The sequence below is a fragment of the Hemibagrus wyckioides genome, linkage group LG05, assembly GCF_019097595.1.
Source record: "Hemibagrus wyckioides isolate EC202008001 linkage group LG05, SWU_Hwy_1.0, whole genome shotgun sequence".
Taxonomy (NCBI): Eukaryota; Metazoa; Chordata; class Actinopteri; order Siluriformes; family Bagridae; genus Hemibagrus; species Hemibagrus wyckioides.
In genome coordinates, this window is record NC_080714.1 from 18,534,157 (window position 1) to 18,552,559 (window position 18,403).

The 18,403-nt window shown below is 38.8% G+C and overlaps 1 protein-coding gene across 1 annotated transcript in view; it reads left to right on the top strand.

Annotated features, from left to right (window-relative positions):
* Nucleotides 1-18,403, top strand: part of faf1 (Fas (TNFRSF6) associated factor 1) — a 66,813-nt gene that overhangs the window by 402 nt on the left and 48,008 nt on the right. The window contains exons 2-4 of the mRNA XM_058389388.1: nucleotides 1,019-1,087; nucleotides 9,663-9,709; nucleotides 15,011-15,246. Of these exons, the coding sequence (XP_058245371.1) occupies nucleotides 1,019-1,087; nucleotides 9,663-9,709; nucleotides 15,011-15,246 (352 nt within the window). The remainder of the gene's footprint in view (nucleotides 1-1,018; nucleotides 1,088-9,662; nucleotides 9,710-15,010; nucleotides 15,247-18,403) is intronic.

Consider the following 18,403-nt stretch of genomic DNA (forward strand, 5'->3'; position numbering starts at 1 on the left):
TTGAGCAAGAACTTTATTAGACCTTAAACTGTCCGCATAGTGCGCGAACACTGACAGATAGACAGCTAACTAGGTGCTATGTCACTGACAGTTCATTTGTTAGCAGCTACCAAGCTAACGTCTCCTGACATACCGTCTATAGGCTTTTTCGGCTATTGGAAACGGTGTCAGTCATAAAACTACGAGATAACGCATCACAGAACAAGCCAGGGGCTAATTCGGACAGTCAGATACTTAGAGTATGGACTCGCAAAAAGCTCCCTGTACCTAGCGCTGATGGCTAACTGTTTCATTGTTGGTCTTTGACAGCAACCGGCGAACCTACTAACGCTGCTCATCTATTTTAGTTCGCATTAAAGACTGTCCAGCAGCGTTTAAGGAGAATACAGTATTATCAGTGTTGTTGTTTTTTTATTCAGTCAGTCTGTCGAGAACGTGTAGTAAATTTATGAGAGAGACCGTAACGACTCTACCTAGCCCTGTAGTGACTGGACATTTTAGCTAGCGTAGCTTTAACACTACTTCAAGATAAGACAGCTATGTTTACTCGTCCAGAGCCGTTCGTTAAACGGGACAATTAAGACGAACTTGTTCCTTGGATGGAACAATAGCTCTTTAATAATTTCCACTGACAGGGTGAGATTGTGTGTAGGAGGCTGAAATAAATGGGCAGGTTGTTATATTTGGACAAGGTTTCAGTTGTATTGAAAATGCGACACCCGGTCACGTGACCACACAAAAACAACTGTGTAAAGGCTGAAAAAGGCAGGATGCAGGTTTTCATATCCCAATGAACTCTAAATACACGGTTCTATATAAAGGAGCAGTTATAACTGGGCATTGCTCATATAAAGCTCTTAGATGCAATGAAACATTTTATTTAGAAGTTCCACTTAGGGTTTTGTATTGTCATTTTTAAATGTAGATCATTATTGTGTGTTAGACAGTGTGCCAAGACTGATAAAATATTGACCTCTGCTGTACTCTGGGTAGTCATGTCTGCTTGTTTTTTTTCCAGGCATGCACTGGGATCGACAATATTGCAGAGGCAATCACTCTCTTAGAACTGAACAATTGGGACTTGGTGGTAAGTTTCACCCACACGAACTGTAATACATTAGGATTCGATGCTGCCGTTGTGGCCAGTATAATTTCAGCAAGACAAATGTTTCCCGTAAAGAGAATGTATGATCACAGGCCCTGGGGGATTGGATCACAAGCAGACAAGCCTAAGTACAGTGCAATTTTCATGCGGAATTGAGTTTCCTTTGTCAAGTCATGCTTGTTGATACAAAACTTAGGCATTTTGCTTCAATTCTGTTAATTAAATTTCAACGAACTGATTTGCTTTTCAAATCATTTTGGTTTGATGGTTTTTAACATGTATGGAGTCTGGAAAAGGAAGATTTTGAATTTGGTGGTATATTTTAAGCTGAAGGACAGCACTGTTACAGGAAATGTTATAAGTTTAGATACAATATATGTCCAAAAGTATATGGACACCTGACCGTCACTTCCATATGTGGGTCTTCTGCAAAAACTGTTGCCACAAACTTGAAAACGGACAACTGCATAGGTTGCCTTTGTATGCTGTAGCATTACAGGTTTTTTTTTTTAACTGGATCTAAGGAGCCCAAACCTGTTCCAGCATGACTATGCTCCTGTGCACCAAACCAGCTCTGTGATGACATGGTTTGATAAGGTTGGAGTGGTAGAAGTTGAATATCCTGCACAGAGCTTTGATCTCAAGCCCAGTGAAGAATGCCGACTGCAACCCCAGACCTTCTCACGTGACATCAGTGCTAGTAATGCTCTTCTGGCTAAATGACCAAAAATGCCCACAGCCATGCCCCAAAATATAAGCAGGGACTAAATCTGGAATGGGATGTTCAACAAGCACAAACGGGTGTGGTGGTCCGGTGTCCACATACTTTTGGCCATTGCCAAAAGCTGTCGAGGGCTTGAAGGTTCATAAAATATAGAAAACTCCATATATTAGCTTGAATCTGCTGTTAGGTTAGCATGTTTTAGAAACACAAATACTGGAACATTATTAACATATATTTGATAACTGATATTGATATTTGATAACTGTAACTGTGGTCAGGTTTAGTCGAGTTGCATGGTGCAGGACTGATATTTTTGTTGTGTTCAGTAAATCCCCCAAACTCAAAATCCTAATCCTCAAACTTTAACCCATGGTTTTAATATTTTATCGATTAAACCGAGCCCCTGTTGATTTAATCAGGCTACAATGAATTATAAACACAATATGAACATTTGCTTTTGGCTAGAGTGTTTTTGGATCCTGTTCAGGTCAGCAGATTCGGCAGCCCAGTGAAAAAGGGATCACAGACAGTTTGTAGAGATGTTCTCGAAACACAGGTGTGAATAGTTGTTGGTCTCTGCTGTGATTGGAACTATCGAGAACGATGTTAATACCAGGTCTGAACAGGGCCACAGCACAACAAAGCCTCAGTGTTCACTGGGTTGGATCTTTTTTGTGTAAGAGCTCAGAACATTCTAGCACAGTTTTGAACATCCAGCGGTGATGTGTTGATGTATGCAAAAACACAGCTCCGTGTTTTAATAGCAAACAATTTGGTTATATTATACTATCATGCCTACTTTTGGAATATTTTTTATTTTTTGTATGTGATCTTTCAAATTGGACACACAAACATACACACTGCTATTTGGTGCTATGCACAATTTATCCCCCTCCCAGAAAGATCCCAGGGGGCCACCATAGTACCAACCCTGGGCTTGATATTATTTGGGTCGTGGGCCATTCCACACAGCAGTGATAGTGACAGGGCATGGTGCTGTGTGTGCTGCCTGAGTGAGTCACAGCAGGGGTGTTTTAAAAGACATTAGTCACTGCTTGGTTGAAAAACACTCCAACCAATATATAATTTAATTATAACAATATATTTTGGTGGAAGGATATCATAATATTTCATAATATTGCTGGTGGAAGGATAACATGTACCTAATTCATATATATATATATAAAAAAATATACTGATCAAGCATAACATTACGAACACTGACAGGTTAGGTCAATAACACTGATGATCTCCTCATCATGGCACCTGTTAGTGGGTGGGATATATTAGGCAGCAGGTGAACATTTTGTCCTCAAAGTTGATGTGTTAGAAGCAGGAAAAATGGGCAAGCGTAAGGATTTGAGCGAGTATGACAAGGACCAAATTGTGATAGCTAGACGACTGGATCAGAGCATCTCCAAAACTGCAGCTCTTGTGGGGTGTTCCCGGTCTGCAGTGGTCAGTATCTATCAAAAGTGGTCCAAGAAAGGAACAGTGGTGAACTGGCGACAGGGTCATGGGCGGCCAAGGCTCATTGATGCATGTGGGGAGTGAAGGCTGACCCGTGTGATCCGATCAAACAGACGAGCTACTGTTGCTCAAATTGCTGAAGAATTTAATGCTGGTTCTGATGGAAATGTGTCAGAATACACAGTGCATGACGGGTCAGGGCTGTTTTGGCAGCAAAAGGGGGACCAACACAATATTAGGCTTATGCCTGGTCAGTGTATATATAAAATACTAAAATGTCCAGCTTCAGACAATTGCCAAAAATCTTGTGTTATTGCTGCTGAAATATTTTCACTTGGATTCGTCCAAGATCTAGAAATACATAAGCATACACACGACATTACAACAGTAGTGCTGCTTCAGTAGTCCTCTGTGTGATGTTTAACTTTCTTCAACTGAGCCCCATTAAATAGCACCAAACCTCTCGTAACTTTGTCTGAGTTTTTTGGATTTATATATGGGAGGCATGGTGGCTTAGTGGTTAGCACTTTTGCCTTTCACCTCTGAGGTTGGGGTTATATTCCCAGCATCCACCCTGTGTGTGTGGAGTTTGCATGTTCTCCCTGTGCTTCAGGGTTTTCCTCTGGGTACTCCTGTTCCTGGTCCCAGTCCAAAACCCCATGTTGTAGGTTGACTGATTTCTTTAAAGTGTCTGAAGTGTAGGTGTGTGCTCGCGATTGTGCCCTGTAATGGGATAGGATAAGCACGACCCTGTAGAGGGTCATGGGTGGATTGGTCAATGTAGTCATGTTGGTTGGTCTAGGCCGGGGGTATTCAAAACCAAAATTGCGTTATCTTTTAATACTTAACCCTTAGTGGTTAGTTTGCGGCTTCATGTTACCACTTAAGATTAACACCCAGAACTCTGAGATGCATCTATTTTCAATTTGATGCATTGAGAATTATAAAGATTGCATCCTTCAAAACTTTTTTTTTTTAAAACAAGCATAATCAGACCAGAGAGGGTATGTAAAATGAAAAATATGTGAATACTATTTGTGAAAAAACTCCAATAAAGCTAGTCTCGGGTGCAATGACCTGCTCTCAGCTGAACGATTTGCATAAATCCATGTGACTGGACAAACTGCAAAACAGGATTAGCTAAAGAGGCTGCTTTTAGAAAACTGGAGTTGCTGAACTAAGGACAGTTGTAAAAAAAGGTTTATTAGCTCTACTAGACTCTTTTTGAGTACTTGGTTCAGTTAACTGAAATGTCTGTGTCTGAATTTGCTTTCATGGCATTGTTGACATCTTGATTATCATATCAAAAAAATCAACTTGTAACTGAGGTTATCAACACGATGTTTTTATATGGTCGAAAGTCTGTTTATTGGAAACGTCACTGATAACAGATGCAGCACGTTATTGTTGACTGATATGAAGAAAAATATCGACTCTGGTACGAAGTGACTCAGCAGCCTGCACTCAACCTGAAACGTTACTACTGCTGCTTGTTCCACCCAACCTATATTTATGCGCACTGTTACAGAAGATCTAAAGAGTCAGCGCTAAGGGGAGACAAAAAAAAAATGGTCGCTTTCTCCCCACAAAATAGCTGTTCTCGTAATCTGGGGTGGCGTTTCACTATATTTAGCAACAAGCCGGCAGTATTCTTGGCAGCTGTTCAAACAGCCATAGCTGTGCCCTTGCAGTGGTTAGTTGCACCTGTAAATGTGATGACTTCCTGTGTGTGGAACTGGAAGCTTCATGGAGCATACAAAAGAGCCCCTGTATACAGGAATAGGACAAGTACTGCAACTTTTAGCCAGGAAAACACACATAGGCACACGGTACCAGAGCAAATACTTTTTTTTGGGGGATGTTTAAAATGCCTCAAGTGCAAGGATATGTTTAAAGATGGGCTGATGTCAGTGCTGTCTGCTCTTTATTAGCCGAACATTAGGATGATGGATGTGCGCTGTGCACAGGAGGAATTATTTAAAAGAAAAAAAAAAAACTATTATTAAAAAGAGGTGGCATTATTTTTTTTCTTGCTTTTTACCATTCACCAAGCTGTGTTACTGATTTTTATTCACTTCTAATAATATTACCGAACCAAAAAGAGAACACACTTATATCAGAGTATAAAATAAAAAGTTAAAAGTAGTGTCTATGTTAAATCAGCCTCTTAGCCTTTGCTACCTTCATTATCATGAACAATAAAGGTAGTCTTAGCTAGTGAGCAAGCGTTTTCAGCTGGAAAAGAAACTTAGCCAGCATACCCACACCTTTTTATTCAGGTGTGAAGGTTATCAGCATTTTCAGCTTGTCGTTGCGTACTCGTTGACAGCAGGCTAACGGCAATGTATTTACATTATTTAGGTTTAGGGTTAGTAATTAGTATTAGGAATCTCTGTATAAATGAAACAGATAGGATTGTCTTTATAGTGAATACATGCATGCACTTATTTATTTATTTAGGGTTTTACAAAACGGTTGCCAACACCACATTAGTAAAAAAAAAAACAATAAGAGTTATAGATTTTATGTAAGATAAAGTAAAGGAAGAAAAAAATAGTAAAATATACAAAAAAAACAAACAAATAAATAAATAAAATGTCAAGTCACATTCAAGTGTGTGTCCAATAGATAAATTAATGACCAGACCATCTCCACCACTACACCAAACATGATAACATGACCAAGTTAGTCTTTAAGAAGGGTGAAAAGTCTTATCCTCTTAGCCAACTGGAAAAAAGGGCCCCATATTTTCCCAAATGCATTAGGAGAACTCCTTAATGAAAGTCTAATCTTTTCTAATTTGTCAAAAAATATTATAGCTCTAATCCATTGAGAAAGCCAGGGAGGGTTTCACACATACATATTTAATACAAGCATTTTGGATTGACCTTTTATTATGCACACTTGTTGTAGGGCTTGTGGCCACACAGGCCACACACAATTGTGCTTAATCATTAGTTGTCAGATTTGCTGCTAATGTCTGCTTAAAATTTTTTAGTCAATCTTCAAAAATGTAAAATATTTTTTTCTTGTTTTTTTTGTTTGAAATATTGTTTAAATATTAAAACAAACTTTTAAAAAATAAAAATATTTTAATTTTTTATATATACACAATACAATACAATTCAATACCCAGGGTGTCTGAAAAGTCTGGATACACCGATCCGGCATAACATTATAAGCAGTGACAGGTGAAGTGAATAAGACTGATTATCTCCTCATCATGGCACCTGTTAGTGGGTGGGATATATTAGGCAACAAGTGAACATTTTGTCCTCAAAGTTGATGTGTTAGAAGCAGGAAAAATGGGCAAGCGTAAGGATTTGAGAGAGTTTGACAAGGACCAAATTGTGATGACTAGACCACTGGATCAGAGCATCTCCAAAACTGCAGGTCACGGCTGTTTTGGCAGCAAAAGGAGTACCAACACAATATTAGGCAGGTGATCATAATGTTATGCCTGATCAGTGTAAATAGGGGACATTTATACTTTTTTATTAGAATGTAATGCTAAGTCATAAAACAGCCTCTACATGGTTGCCATTTCTTTGTGAAGACATAAGGAGATATCTCTGCCAGTCATGATGAACTGGTGAAAACATGCAAGTAATTGCCATTGTTAAAGAATCTCTGGGTAAAAGATTACAGCTCATTTAACTAAAACTAAGCATGGTGACTTGGGACACGTTGTGTGTATGTACCTGCACTATATTGCCAAAGGTTTTGGGACACCCCTTCAAATAATTGAATTCAGGTGTTGTGTTTCAGTGGTTGGGCTCCATTCTAATTCATCCCTAAGGTGTTCTCTCAGGTTGAGGTCAGGACCGAAGGTCCTCCACACCAAACTCGCTCATCCATGTCTTTATGGACCTTGCTTTGTGCCCTAGTGTGCAGTCATGTTGGAACAGGAAGGGGTTATTCCCAAACCTTTCCCACTAAGTTGGGAGCATGAAATTGTCCAAAATGTCCTGGTATACTGAAGCATTAAGAGTTCCTTTCACTGGAACTAAGGGGCCAAAAACAACACCTAAATTCAATGATATTGAGGGGTGTCCCAAAACTTTTGGCAATATAGTGTAAGTACGCACGAACACAACGTGTCCCAAAAGTTCTTTCTTTTACCCAGAGAGTCTTTAACAATGGCAATTACATGCATGTTATCACCAGTTCATCAAGACTGGGAGAGATATCTCTTTTGCCAATATAGTGTATGTGTACATAGTTTTTGAACTGTCTAGAATAGTATGTGTGATGAATATCTTACATTTTATTGTAGAAAGTCCTCAAGAATCCAAAAGATTATTTCTTATATAATTATGACGGGTTTTTTTTTACATGACCATGACGATTATATTGTCTGGTTCGGTCAGCAGCTTACAGAAAAAAATCAATCAATTTAATTGTTCTGCTTTTTAGTCCCAGGGTCTAATTCTGAATAATAACAACAGATACGACAGGATCTTAACCACATTATTTGGCCTATATATGTAATATACTACCTACCCACTGGTAAATGGCAGTAGGGCTTAAGAGCTCTTTCATGTACTGTAGCTGGTGTGAAACCATATCAGTGCTGATTAAACTGGCAAGCCTTTTAACTACACCTGACTCATATCAGTCAGATGTTTTGATGAGGTTTTGCTTAGATTGCATTACCCAGGTGTTCTTTGAAAGTCTAATGAAAGACTATGCCATTGTTACTTATCTTAAAGGTATAGTCAGACAGATTATAGTGCATCATAATGCCTGTAAGGAGGGGTTTTGTTTATCAAACATGCCTTTGATGTCCTCTGTCTAAAAGAAGTTTTAGACTTCCTGTTGTGGGTTTAGTCCGATTTAAGCATCTTTTAAATGCAGCTATTTTTGTGGAAAATCTTTATCAGGATATGCTTTTGATATTTAAGATGCATTGATCCAAGTATAAACGTATTTACAGACCGTATGTAATGCAGATTATGTTCTCTGATGACACAAATTATTCACTCCAGATGAATTAGCCTATAATGCGTTTAAAAATGCAAGCAATCATATGACCGTTATCTTCCTATTATGTACCTGATTATATCTTTGATGTTAATGAGTATTATTCCATACATTTATAAGGTAGTGAGTCTGATCGTAGTAGCTTCGACCTCAGCTGAGATAACACAGGGTTTTCTGTTCTTCACATTTCCGTTGTCTTTTCTGCGTTAGCCTCTCTGTGCCATTGTTTGCCTTTATGATTCTAATTAGGAAGTCTTTTCTATCCATAGATCAAATAAAAGTGATAATAGTAGGGGTTAGAACAGCCGTGGGAGCCTGCGTTCGCTAAGCGTGAAAAAGCTAAGATTGCACAAATGCATAACAGTTCTCAAGGAAAAGGAAACAAGGCCGCCGTGAGCAGATGAACAGCTTCTGATAGTAAATAAAAAACAAATAGTCCAGAGTTATTCACACTCTGAAACAAACACCTTTTAAGTGATCTATTACTAAATCCTTAAAATCTAGCTTCTTACGGCCATTAAATGTGTCGTACTGGTCAGTTCACCAGCCACCCACATGTACACACACACCCACCCACAGACACACACTTGCAGAAGTCCATCATTCCGGTTCAGAGGGGGAAGGAAATGTGAAGCAAATGTCTCTGTATTCATATTTAATCTGTGAGTTGAAAGGTCTTGTGACAGAGTACTGATTTTTGGTTTATTAATTCAGTCACTTTGTACTGAATAGCAGGCTGTTGTTTTTAGCCATATATTTACTGAAATTCACCGAAAGCTATCCTTTAATTGCAAAAAGCTCCTGCTTTATTTGTTTTTTCTACTACTTTTTTTTTTGTTGTGGAATAAGTATTAAAATGTAATAATAATTTGTTAATATTTGTGTTGTCACAGTGTGTAAGACTGACCTGCATTAACCATTTTTAAATCAATTTACTTTTTAAAAAGTAACACTCACTATAGAAATTGGGAACCTCTGAGGATTAGTCAGAATAATCACACAGGAAGTGCTCTGCATGACTGATATCAGTATTTTGATGGCCATTATGTTGACGAATAACCGAAAGAAATATTGTGTGTCCACAGTTAACAGTAAAGCTCGTCTCATCATGGCAGCTTAATTGACTCAAATAACCCATGGTCTTTGTATGTGAGAAAAGCAGAGCCTCTTTATACTGTTACCCAAAAATAAAGTTCCCGGTATATTTGGCTTCATGGGGTTTAATGACAGTATTTTACCCTTTGGACTTATAAGGACAGATGTTCCCCATTAAAATTCCAGTTATTATCTGTGATGTTTTATTTGTATGCTGCTGTGTGTAAATAATTGTTGTTAAACCAAAAATTTTCTTTCTTTCTTCCTTTCTTTCTTTTTTTACAGGCAGCCATTAACGGTGTGATACCACAAGAAAATGGCATCTTGCAAAGGTATCTGTGACAACCATTATTCTGCCGAGTTCAATCCCGATGCACGTGTCATTGATTTTCTTCTAATACACCAGTCTGTATGATCTCAAAACACAGGGAGAGTAGGAGAATGAAGTTTAAAGCCTATTTATGAAGGCAGTGTATGAGCATGTATGTGCAAGAAATAACATTTAATTTAATATAAGAAGATAGGGTGACTCTCTTTCCAAATAGGTGGTTACAGTAATCCCCCGTTTATTGCAAGGGTTATGTTCCAAAACCGTCCGCGATACATGGACGCCACCGCCTAAGACATTACCCCCCCCAGTCTTTAAACACACACACACAAAACATTTGCAAGCATATAGCGAGATGAATTTTGGGTAAATTCGTAGCTGTATGTATGTATGTATGTATGTATGTATGTATGTATGTATGTATGTATGTTCGTATGTATGTATGTTCGTATGTTCGTATGTTCGTATGTATGTTCGTTCCTTGCCAGAAGCCTTAGAAGGTGCAGAGCGTTTGGGCAATGTAATAGGGCTTGCAGAAAAAAACGTAAAAATGCAGCGTACACAGAACAAAACAAAACACTTGTGACAGTGACACACGAAGAACTGGGATAATAGCCAGCAGCCAATCAGAGCCGTGATTAAATGAGTGGGGCATTCTGATTGGCCAGACTCGTTCCTCCAGCCGTACTGTATTTTGATTTTCAGCATCCCTGCACCGTGCTTTTTTAAACAACGCTACACTGTACAGTATTTGATATATTATTAACATTTTACTTTATTTTAATTAATGTTCAAATTTTTAATTAATAATTATATTTTTATTAATAAATTACCTCATTTCAACATAAAAACAATTCACTCTAAAGCTTGCGGATACCGCGATGTACCGGAAAAATCTGCGGTATGCCGGGACCCCGATATAGAGGGGGATTACTGTACTATTTTGCATGCATGAGAAATGAAATTGTCCTCCTTATAAAAAATGGCAGCCGTTATTTCTTTCTTTCTTTTATTTTTTTACTCTAACTGTAATAACGTCCAGCTGCACGCTTTGATTGAAAGTTAAGGAGTCAGTTCATGGTGTTCTCTAATCAGTGTACACTCTGTACATTTCTCCAGTGACTGGAGTAGACACTCTGTGCTGTTATCGTTAATGATGATCTAAAGTTGGAGTGCTGTTTAAGCTCCACATTAGTCTCTTTGTTGGGTCGTTGAAAACATGAATCATGTGTAGGAGTACACGAGTACAGCAGATATAAAGTACATGGATAAACATTCAGGCAATATTATAGAGAAAATAAAAGAAACATGAGAGTATAGAGATGACAGGAAAGTGTTAGCCTTGAGCCACAGAATTCGTCAACACTTTCTCTTTCAGAAGTCTGCTGTTGATTAATTGCCCTCATCTTCAACATGTCAGCACCAAAATAAATGGAAATTGCCATGGCAGATTTGCTGAAGGTGTTCGTTTGATGGTTAGTTGATACTCGGGTTAATGGTGCGGAACGATCTACAAAGTGGTGAGACTTTTATCAGACTTTGACCGGATGTTCAACTGAGGGCTTGACGGAGCAAGTCACATTGCACTGCACCGCTATGCCTCGAATACGTCCTATATAACAGCATTTAACTCATAGTTGCATTTAAATATGTGCTCCATACTGCTTCCTTCTTTTTTTTATGATGACCGTTGGGGTTGAACCACAAGTTTTTCAGGGCATCGTCAGTGGAAACGTTAAGCTTGGCTCTGTCAGCTGCTCGACCAGATGATTGTATACTCGCGCCTGTGCTCTGAAAGGGTTACGTGAGCACCCACATTGGCACCGTCATGAGCAACATAACCGATGACACCTGAAATTAGAAATGCAACAAGCTCTTTTTTTAGCCGTTTTGACAGTTTGTTTTGCATTTCTTATGAAGCTGAATGAGCATTCCACTACAGTTTTGTTTTAGAAGAGAAAAGGACAATGGCAGTAACAAACAGGAATTGAAACTATTGGCGACAAAAGCAGCCTGTGTGAGGGCCTTGTGTCCTCAGTCTGTGTCTCTCTCCAACGGCCACTGCTCATGAATGCAGCCGAGTCTTAAGAACAGATATATTCAAGCACTACACACTCTGCCTGACGGTTTAATTTGTGTGTGTGTGTGTTGCATGTGTGTGTGAGAGTGCGCGCAAAGGCTCTGGGCACAGGAACATGTTTTTTTCTTTAAGGCCCATAATTATGAATGGAGTCTGGCAGCACGACGTCCAGCCATCTCCTTTAGTTGGAGGCTGGCACAGTGCTGCAGGCTGGAGGGTGGCATGGCTTGCTGAAGTGACCCCATTGAGGCGCATGCTGCCAGCTGGCTCCAGACTCCGAGCTCTGAGGCCTACGCTTCCCGCTGCCAAGCATTGGGTGGGTGGAGGCTGCCATCTAGGTGCTCACAATGGAACAACCGTTTCTGGATTTTTCTCCCAAAAAAAAAAAAAAAGAAGCAAAAAGTTTACACAGAATCTTTGATAAGCCAAGAGTGGGCAGTTGAGCAGAGGGCAGTTGGAGATCAGTTACACATCACAATGCTGTTTAATCTCACTTCTGTGTATGGGGTTGACATTTGTACTTGTCGTTTTATTCAACGATGAGTCTAAGTGACTGACCATTAATATGGATGAAGCAATAACTAAAAAGATTCCTTACTAAAGAATTGCTGAAGATATAGGGTTACTGTAATCATGCATGTTGTGCTGTTTGCTTTAATTTTTAATATTTAAGGTTAATAATACATAACTAATTCTATAAATATTATATATAGATCATTTATAGGAGAATAGGAGGAGAATAAATTATGGATGCTTATGCTCTCAGATCTTAAATTCAAGATAATGGAGTCTTTATTTAATGGATATCGGTTCCCTTTTATTAAAAAGGTGTTGTCTAGTTCTGTTTTCTGATTCGAAGGCATGATTATCATTATTACTACATCCACCTCATGCTTACTTCATTGTTACCTTAGTGTTATTGCGGTATTTTTTAATAAACAAAGGGGATTTCTGTGTACTAAAAGGAGCCATGGGACCAGCATCCACATTTCAGCTTGGTACTTGAGAATGTATATGCTTATTGTTTAGTGCACAAATGTGTTTAATAAGCATGCTTGATGTAGGGCTGGGCAGTCTAATAATGTCATTACCATAGATGTTAAGAATTACACCATGTTCTGTTTTTCACTCTCAGAAAAGCTTCACTTCGTCATGCCGAGTATTCCACTTTGAGTTTTGAGATTTGAGATTGAAATTGATGGTATCAAATACAATTGCTGCAGATTTGTCTGCTACACAGTCGTGCTGTGAATCTTCTGTTCTTCCACATTTCACATGCACTCATGTTCATGGAACCAGTTTGACACGACATGACTACTTTAGGAAATGGTGCATTATAATGCTGGAAGATGCCATTATAAAAATGAGGCAGTTGCACCCATAAAAAGGTGCAGTCAACAACAATGCTTGGCATTCAAACAGTGATGGAGGCACAAACTGTCTCAGGAAAACACCACATCTTGACACCACCACCACTCTAAACTGACATGTGGCAGGTCGTGTCCATGGATTAATACTGCTGGTGCTAAATTATGACCCTAACATCATCCGTGTCCCAGCAGAAATCTTCGGACTAGGTGGTGTTTTTTTTTTTTTTCTTTTTTTTTTTTTCCTTTTCTTTTTTTCTTCAATCTTCAACTTCCAGGTCGGGCGAACCGTTCCGTACTCCAGACTCAGATTCCTGTTCTTGGCTGAAAGGAGTAGAACCTCTTCCTTTCAGATTGAACCACTTTGGCTCCCTCACAGAACTTCTGCAAACTGGATGGTTTTTTTTTTGTTTGTCACACCATACTGAGTAAACTCTAGAGACCAGCAAACTTGCCAGTCACCGAGTTCACATTTTTCCCCCCAGTCTGATGTTTGATGTGAACATTAACTGAAACCCATGACCTGCCTCTGATCTTATGTATTATGTCAGTGCTTTGAGCTCCACTGATATTACTATAACCAGTTACTAATTGTATATAGAATTAACGATTAGAGTTAGCTGTATAGTGTGTGGTGAAAAGTGCTGTTAAAACAACTTCTGTTTAAAAAAGGTGCTTTAACATTTATTTAATACTATAATCATGAAAATTGGTTGAACAATTAATGGTATAGACTGCTAATGGTATGGTGCACAAATTATTGATAATAATACAGCTGTTAACTGAGCTGCTGGCAATGGTATTAATATAATGTGACATGTAGAATGTGCGTCAGTTGTTTAAAAAGTTGGCCATGGCATGTAAATGCTGATGTGCGCTTGGCCAAGTGTGGAGGAAATGGGATAGTGCGCTGGGCTTCCTCCCTCTTAGACTGTTTAATAGCTGATAAACGTGTGGTGTTCTGCAGCCACCAGCAGCTGAGTTAGGAAAATGATAGTAAATAGGAAGATATGGATCAGGTTTTATGGATCAGAATTTCTAATTGTGTTCATAAGAGTATGTTACAAAAAAATGTCAAGACCGTTATTAATTTAGCGGAAAACACAGTTGTTGTGGGTTTATATTTTTGTGCCCTGGCTGCCCCGGGACCCTAACGTCTTTAACCTTTGGTATTATAATAAGGTGGAATAAATCCATGCTTTGTGAGCAGCTCCTGGCACCCTGCTCCTTTTCTCAGTGCGATATGTGCTGACCCTAGAAGAGAAGAGAAGAGCTTTTGTCCTACCCGCTGCCACAGAAAAGACATTATTTACTGCTACAGGGGGATGGGGGCTTGGGGGAATTCTACCATCAGCCACCGAGAGAGCAAGAGAGAGGCAGAAAAAGCTGTTTTGTGCCTCCAGACACAAGCAGTATGAATAGAAAGGAGTTAAAAAAAAAAAAAAAAGGCAGAGAAAGAGATTTCCTCTATGCTCAACAATTGAGCTTCTGTTGAGCCCCGCACATATTATCGTTGCAGTAAAGGTTGTTTACATTGACTTTGGATACTGTTTGGATAGTTGCACTGCTGCCATTGTGAAGTTGGGGGCAGAGGCTGCGTGGTTTTCTCGTCTTGTACTGTTCAAATACCTCTTCGCTCATTTCTGGGGAAACACCCAGAAGAATAGTTTTTGCTGTATATTTTAGATGTAGGGAAATATTCATTTTATTAAGAGCAAGTACATTTAAAACATTATATTTTTTCATGTAATGAATTTTTTAAAATCTGTATTAAGTGTGTTTCTTAGCTTTTTTTCATGTCTCTATTTATCTGCATCTTCCTGATTGAAATAATCTGTGTGAATTTTGTGCTCTGCAGCAATTTCAGCAGTGAGGGATCTCAGACGAGCCCGCTAGGAGCTGACAGCCAGTCAGCAGCAACGGAACCACCAGCCATGTCGTCACCATCCTCACCGCCATCGTCTTCTTCCTCTGCCTTCTGCCCTGTCCTGCCCTCCCGGCAAATTTTAGAGCGGCAGCCACGCATGCTCAACTTCCGAGTAGAGTACCGCACACGCTCAGTAGATGTGGTACTAGAGGATACTAGCACAGTGGGTGAGTATGGGAATGTTGGTGCACACACACACACAGACAAACTGGTTTAAATAGGAATCTCTTTATCTAGAGATAGATAGAGATCTATAAATGAAAACTATAAATGATTTTGTCAATTCTACAATATTATTAAAATGTAAGATAGAAATAAGAGAGTATGTTTGGGAATTGACATGCAGAACAAGTGTTCAAACTTCTGTCAACTTATCCTCATTTGCTGAACCTCAAGTCAAAAAGCAGTAATGGAAATGTAAGGATAAATCAAAGAAAGTCCAAATGTCGTTGGATGATTGAAAAATGATGGCCTTTTATGTAGCATTTTCCTACCAAATATTTATTAATATCTTTATTTCGAAATCTTTCTGTTGATCTCTAATCAAAATATTCCTTTGTAAACATCACTGCACATTTTTATATAAACCTTTTTTTTTTTTAATTCTAGGAATTGTTTTATTCATTTTGTAAAAAAAAAAAAAAAAAAATTCTTGCCCTCTGTTAGCTCTTTCTCATAATATAACAACCCATGTTTTGTTTTTGTTGCCCATTGCACTCTGTTAAAACTTTCAGGTTTCTTTCTAGAGCTTCCTGCACTTGCAATGAAGTTTACTTCTCAGAAAGCACACAAATACCATGTGGTTTTTCTGAGTAGTCTCAGCTCTAGGGTCCTATTGATCCTAGAAAGCAATTCCGCCTTTGAAATAAATGGGGCTTTATAGACTTATCTGTCGAGTATATTATGGATTACTGTTATTTTATACACTGATTAATGTTAATGATTGTCATAATGATTAGAAATGCTGCCTATAAATGGCTGTTTATTGGAACTAACTCCTTTCACAGACTTTCCGTAGCTTTAAAACATAGCTAAACTGATAGCTAAACCAACACACTGATATTTAGGTGACGTGCTTATATAGGATGTTGTGTGTTTACTCTGGGGTGGTAAAGCTTTATGACAGGTTATATAGAGAAGCTTATAGGTTTAAACTGAGGGAGTATTAGATAGACTGATTGTGTGCAGTATTAGTAATTGTCCACACCAGATACAAATGATTGAATTATTCAGTATTAGTTACAGTTTCGTCTGCTTAGCAACCAGGCAGATGTGAGACTTCTGGCCCATTCAGACCAAAATGGTCATACTAATGTAAGCACGGTGGCCACATTCAAGTCCAGTGCTTTCATGATGTCCACTTTACCCAAGTTTTCATTTGAGTTCGTAAGCAGTACAGTAACATAAGGCACAATGGAATTTGGCCAGTGTAGCTTATTTGGCAAGACAAGCATAGTGGCATGTATTGTGAAAATTCTTAGTGATGCATTAGTTTGTTTGTGTGTGTGTGTGTGTGTGTGTGTGTGTCTGTGTATTTCTCTGAATTAGAGCAGCTACAGCAGGGTGCTGCTGCTGCTACTGATTTGAGTCAGAGAGCCGCTGAGTTTCTGTTTGTTTCAGGCAAATGCAATCAAGATGTAATCAGTCGAATCCAGCCACTTATTCCGATATCTTTGAATTTACTTATAAAACTGTAAGTTAAACATCAGTCCAAAAATGTGCACTTGGTATTCATGGCTTTAATGTGTGCCTCATTTTGGTATGCAATATATTCACTAAACTACAGACTGCTGAGTTTACAAGACTCCACCCTGAAATAGGTCAAATAAGATTATATTGAACATGTTTAGCAGTTCTGGTTCTAGTTTGTTGGGTATTTTTTTTAGTATTTTAGTTGTTTGTGTGAGAAGGTTCAGGTTGTGTGGCACACTGATGTCACAGAGGGATATTGCTTGTGCAGTTACAATGGCCTTTAAATGGAGAAGAAATGTTTCACCCATCTCAGACATAAGGGACAACAGTCAGGTTTTGCTAAGAGTTTATTTTCTTGCTGACATATTTTTTTTTTTGGATAAAACAATGTGAAAAAATTAGAAACAGCAAACACTGGACTCAAAATTCCAAAATGCAGCACAGTTTAACAACATAGCTGTTCCAGAGATTTGGACAGTTAGCAATCTGTAAAATGACAAACATGATGGTTTGAAGTAGTGAGAGAGTTGATACTAAAGAACTAAAGCAGTATTGCGTTGGGGGTGGTGGTAGCTCAAATGGTTAAGGCTCTGGGTCGTAGATCTGGTTTCAAGCCCCAGCACCGCCAAGCTGCCACCGTCGGGCCCTTGGGCAAGGCCCTCAACCCACCCTGCTCCAGAGGCGCTGCACCTTGGCTGACCCTGCGTTCTGATCCCAACTCCCAAGGATGTGATATGCGAAGAAAGAATTTCACTGTGCACTATAGTATATGTGACAAATAAAGACAACTTAGGGCTAAGGCTATATTTGACTTGAAGTGAGAAATCACAAGTTGTAATGAGGAACTAATTGTGACAAGTCATGTATATATTCCTCTAAAAACACTGAACCCACAGGCGATTGCTTTAAGGAAGCACCAGAAATCTGGTTTCCACTAAAATGTCATTAAAATGCATTGACACTAGTATCACTTGTATTCATAAATCTTGGTGGAATTTAATATTTTAGTGAATCAAATGATCAGATATCTCACAGCAATATCAGTTGCTCATTTCAAGTTGCTCATTAATTTTTTTACAAACAGCTCTTTTAGAAATATCTCCTTTGAAGCATCTAAAATTAGCTATTACACTGTTATTTAAGCCTGTGTGTCTCTTGGTGTTTGTTACATGCTAATGTTGAATGATCTTTAAGCAAATACTTGCATATACAAACAGCATGACTTATTTAAGTGCTAGAAGCCATACTTTATTTATTTCTGATGCTGATTTGACCTCACTCCTTATAAAATGGCAAGGAACTCCTAGTTAAGAAGATTCCTTCAGTTGGATGAGAATGCGTTACAGGTTGAGGGGGCGTTTTCTTTAGTGTTTCCTAATTGGTGTTTGGGGAGCTATAAGTTGCAACCTTGAGTCCAGTGGAGCCTAATTCCCACTGACATACTGGCATCATTAATGTAAACTGTTAATAAACATGAAAATACAAAGTTGAAACCCAAAAAGGCAACACCATATTTAAGAAAATGGGGATTTGGTAGAGTAGTGGTTAAGGTGTTGGATTACTGATCAGAAGGTTGTGAGATTGAATCCCACGTCTAAGCTGCCACTGCTGGGCCCCTGAGCAAGGCCCTTA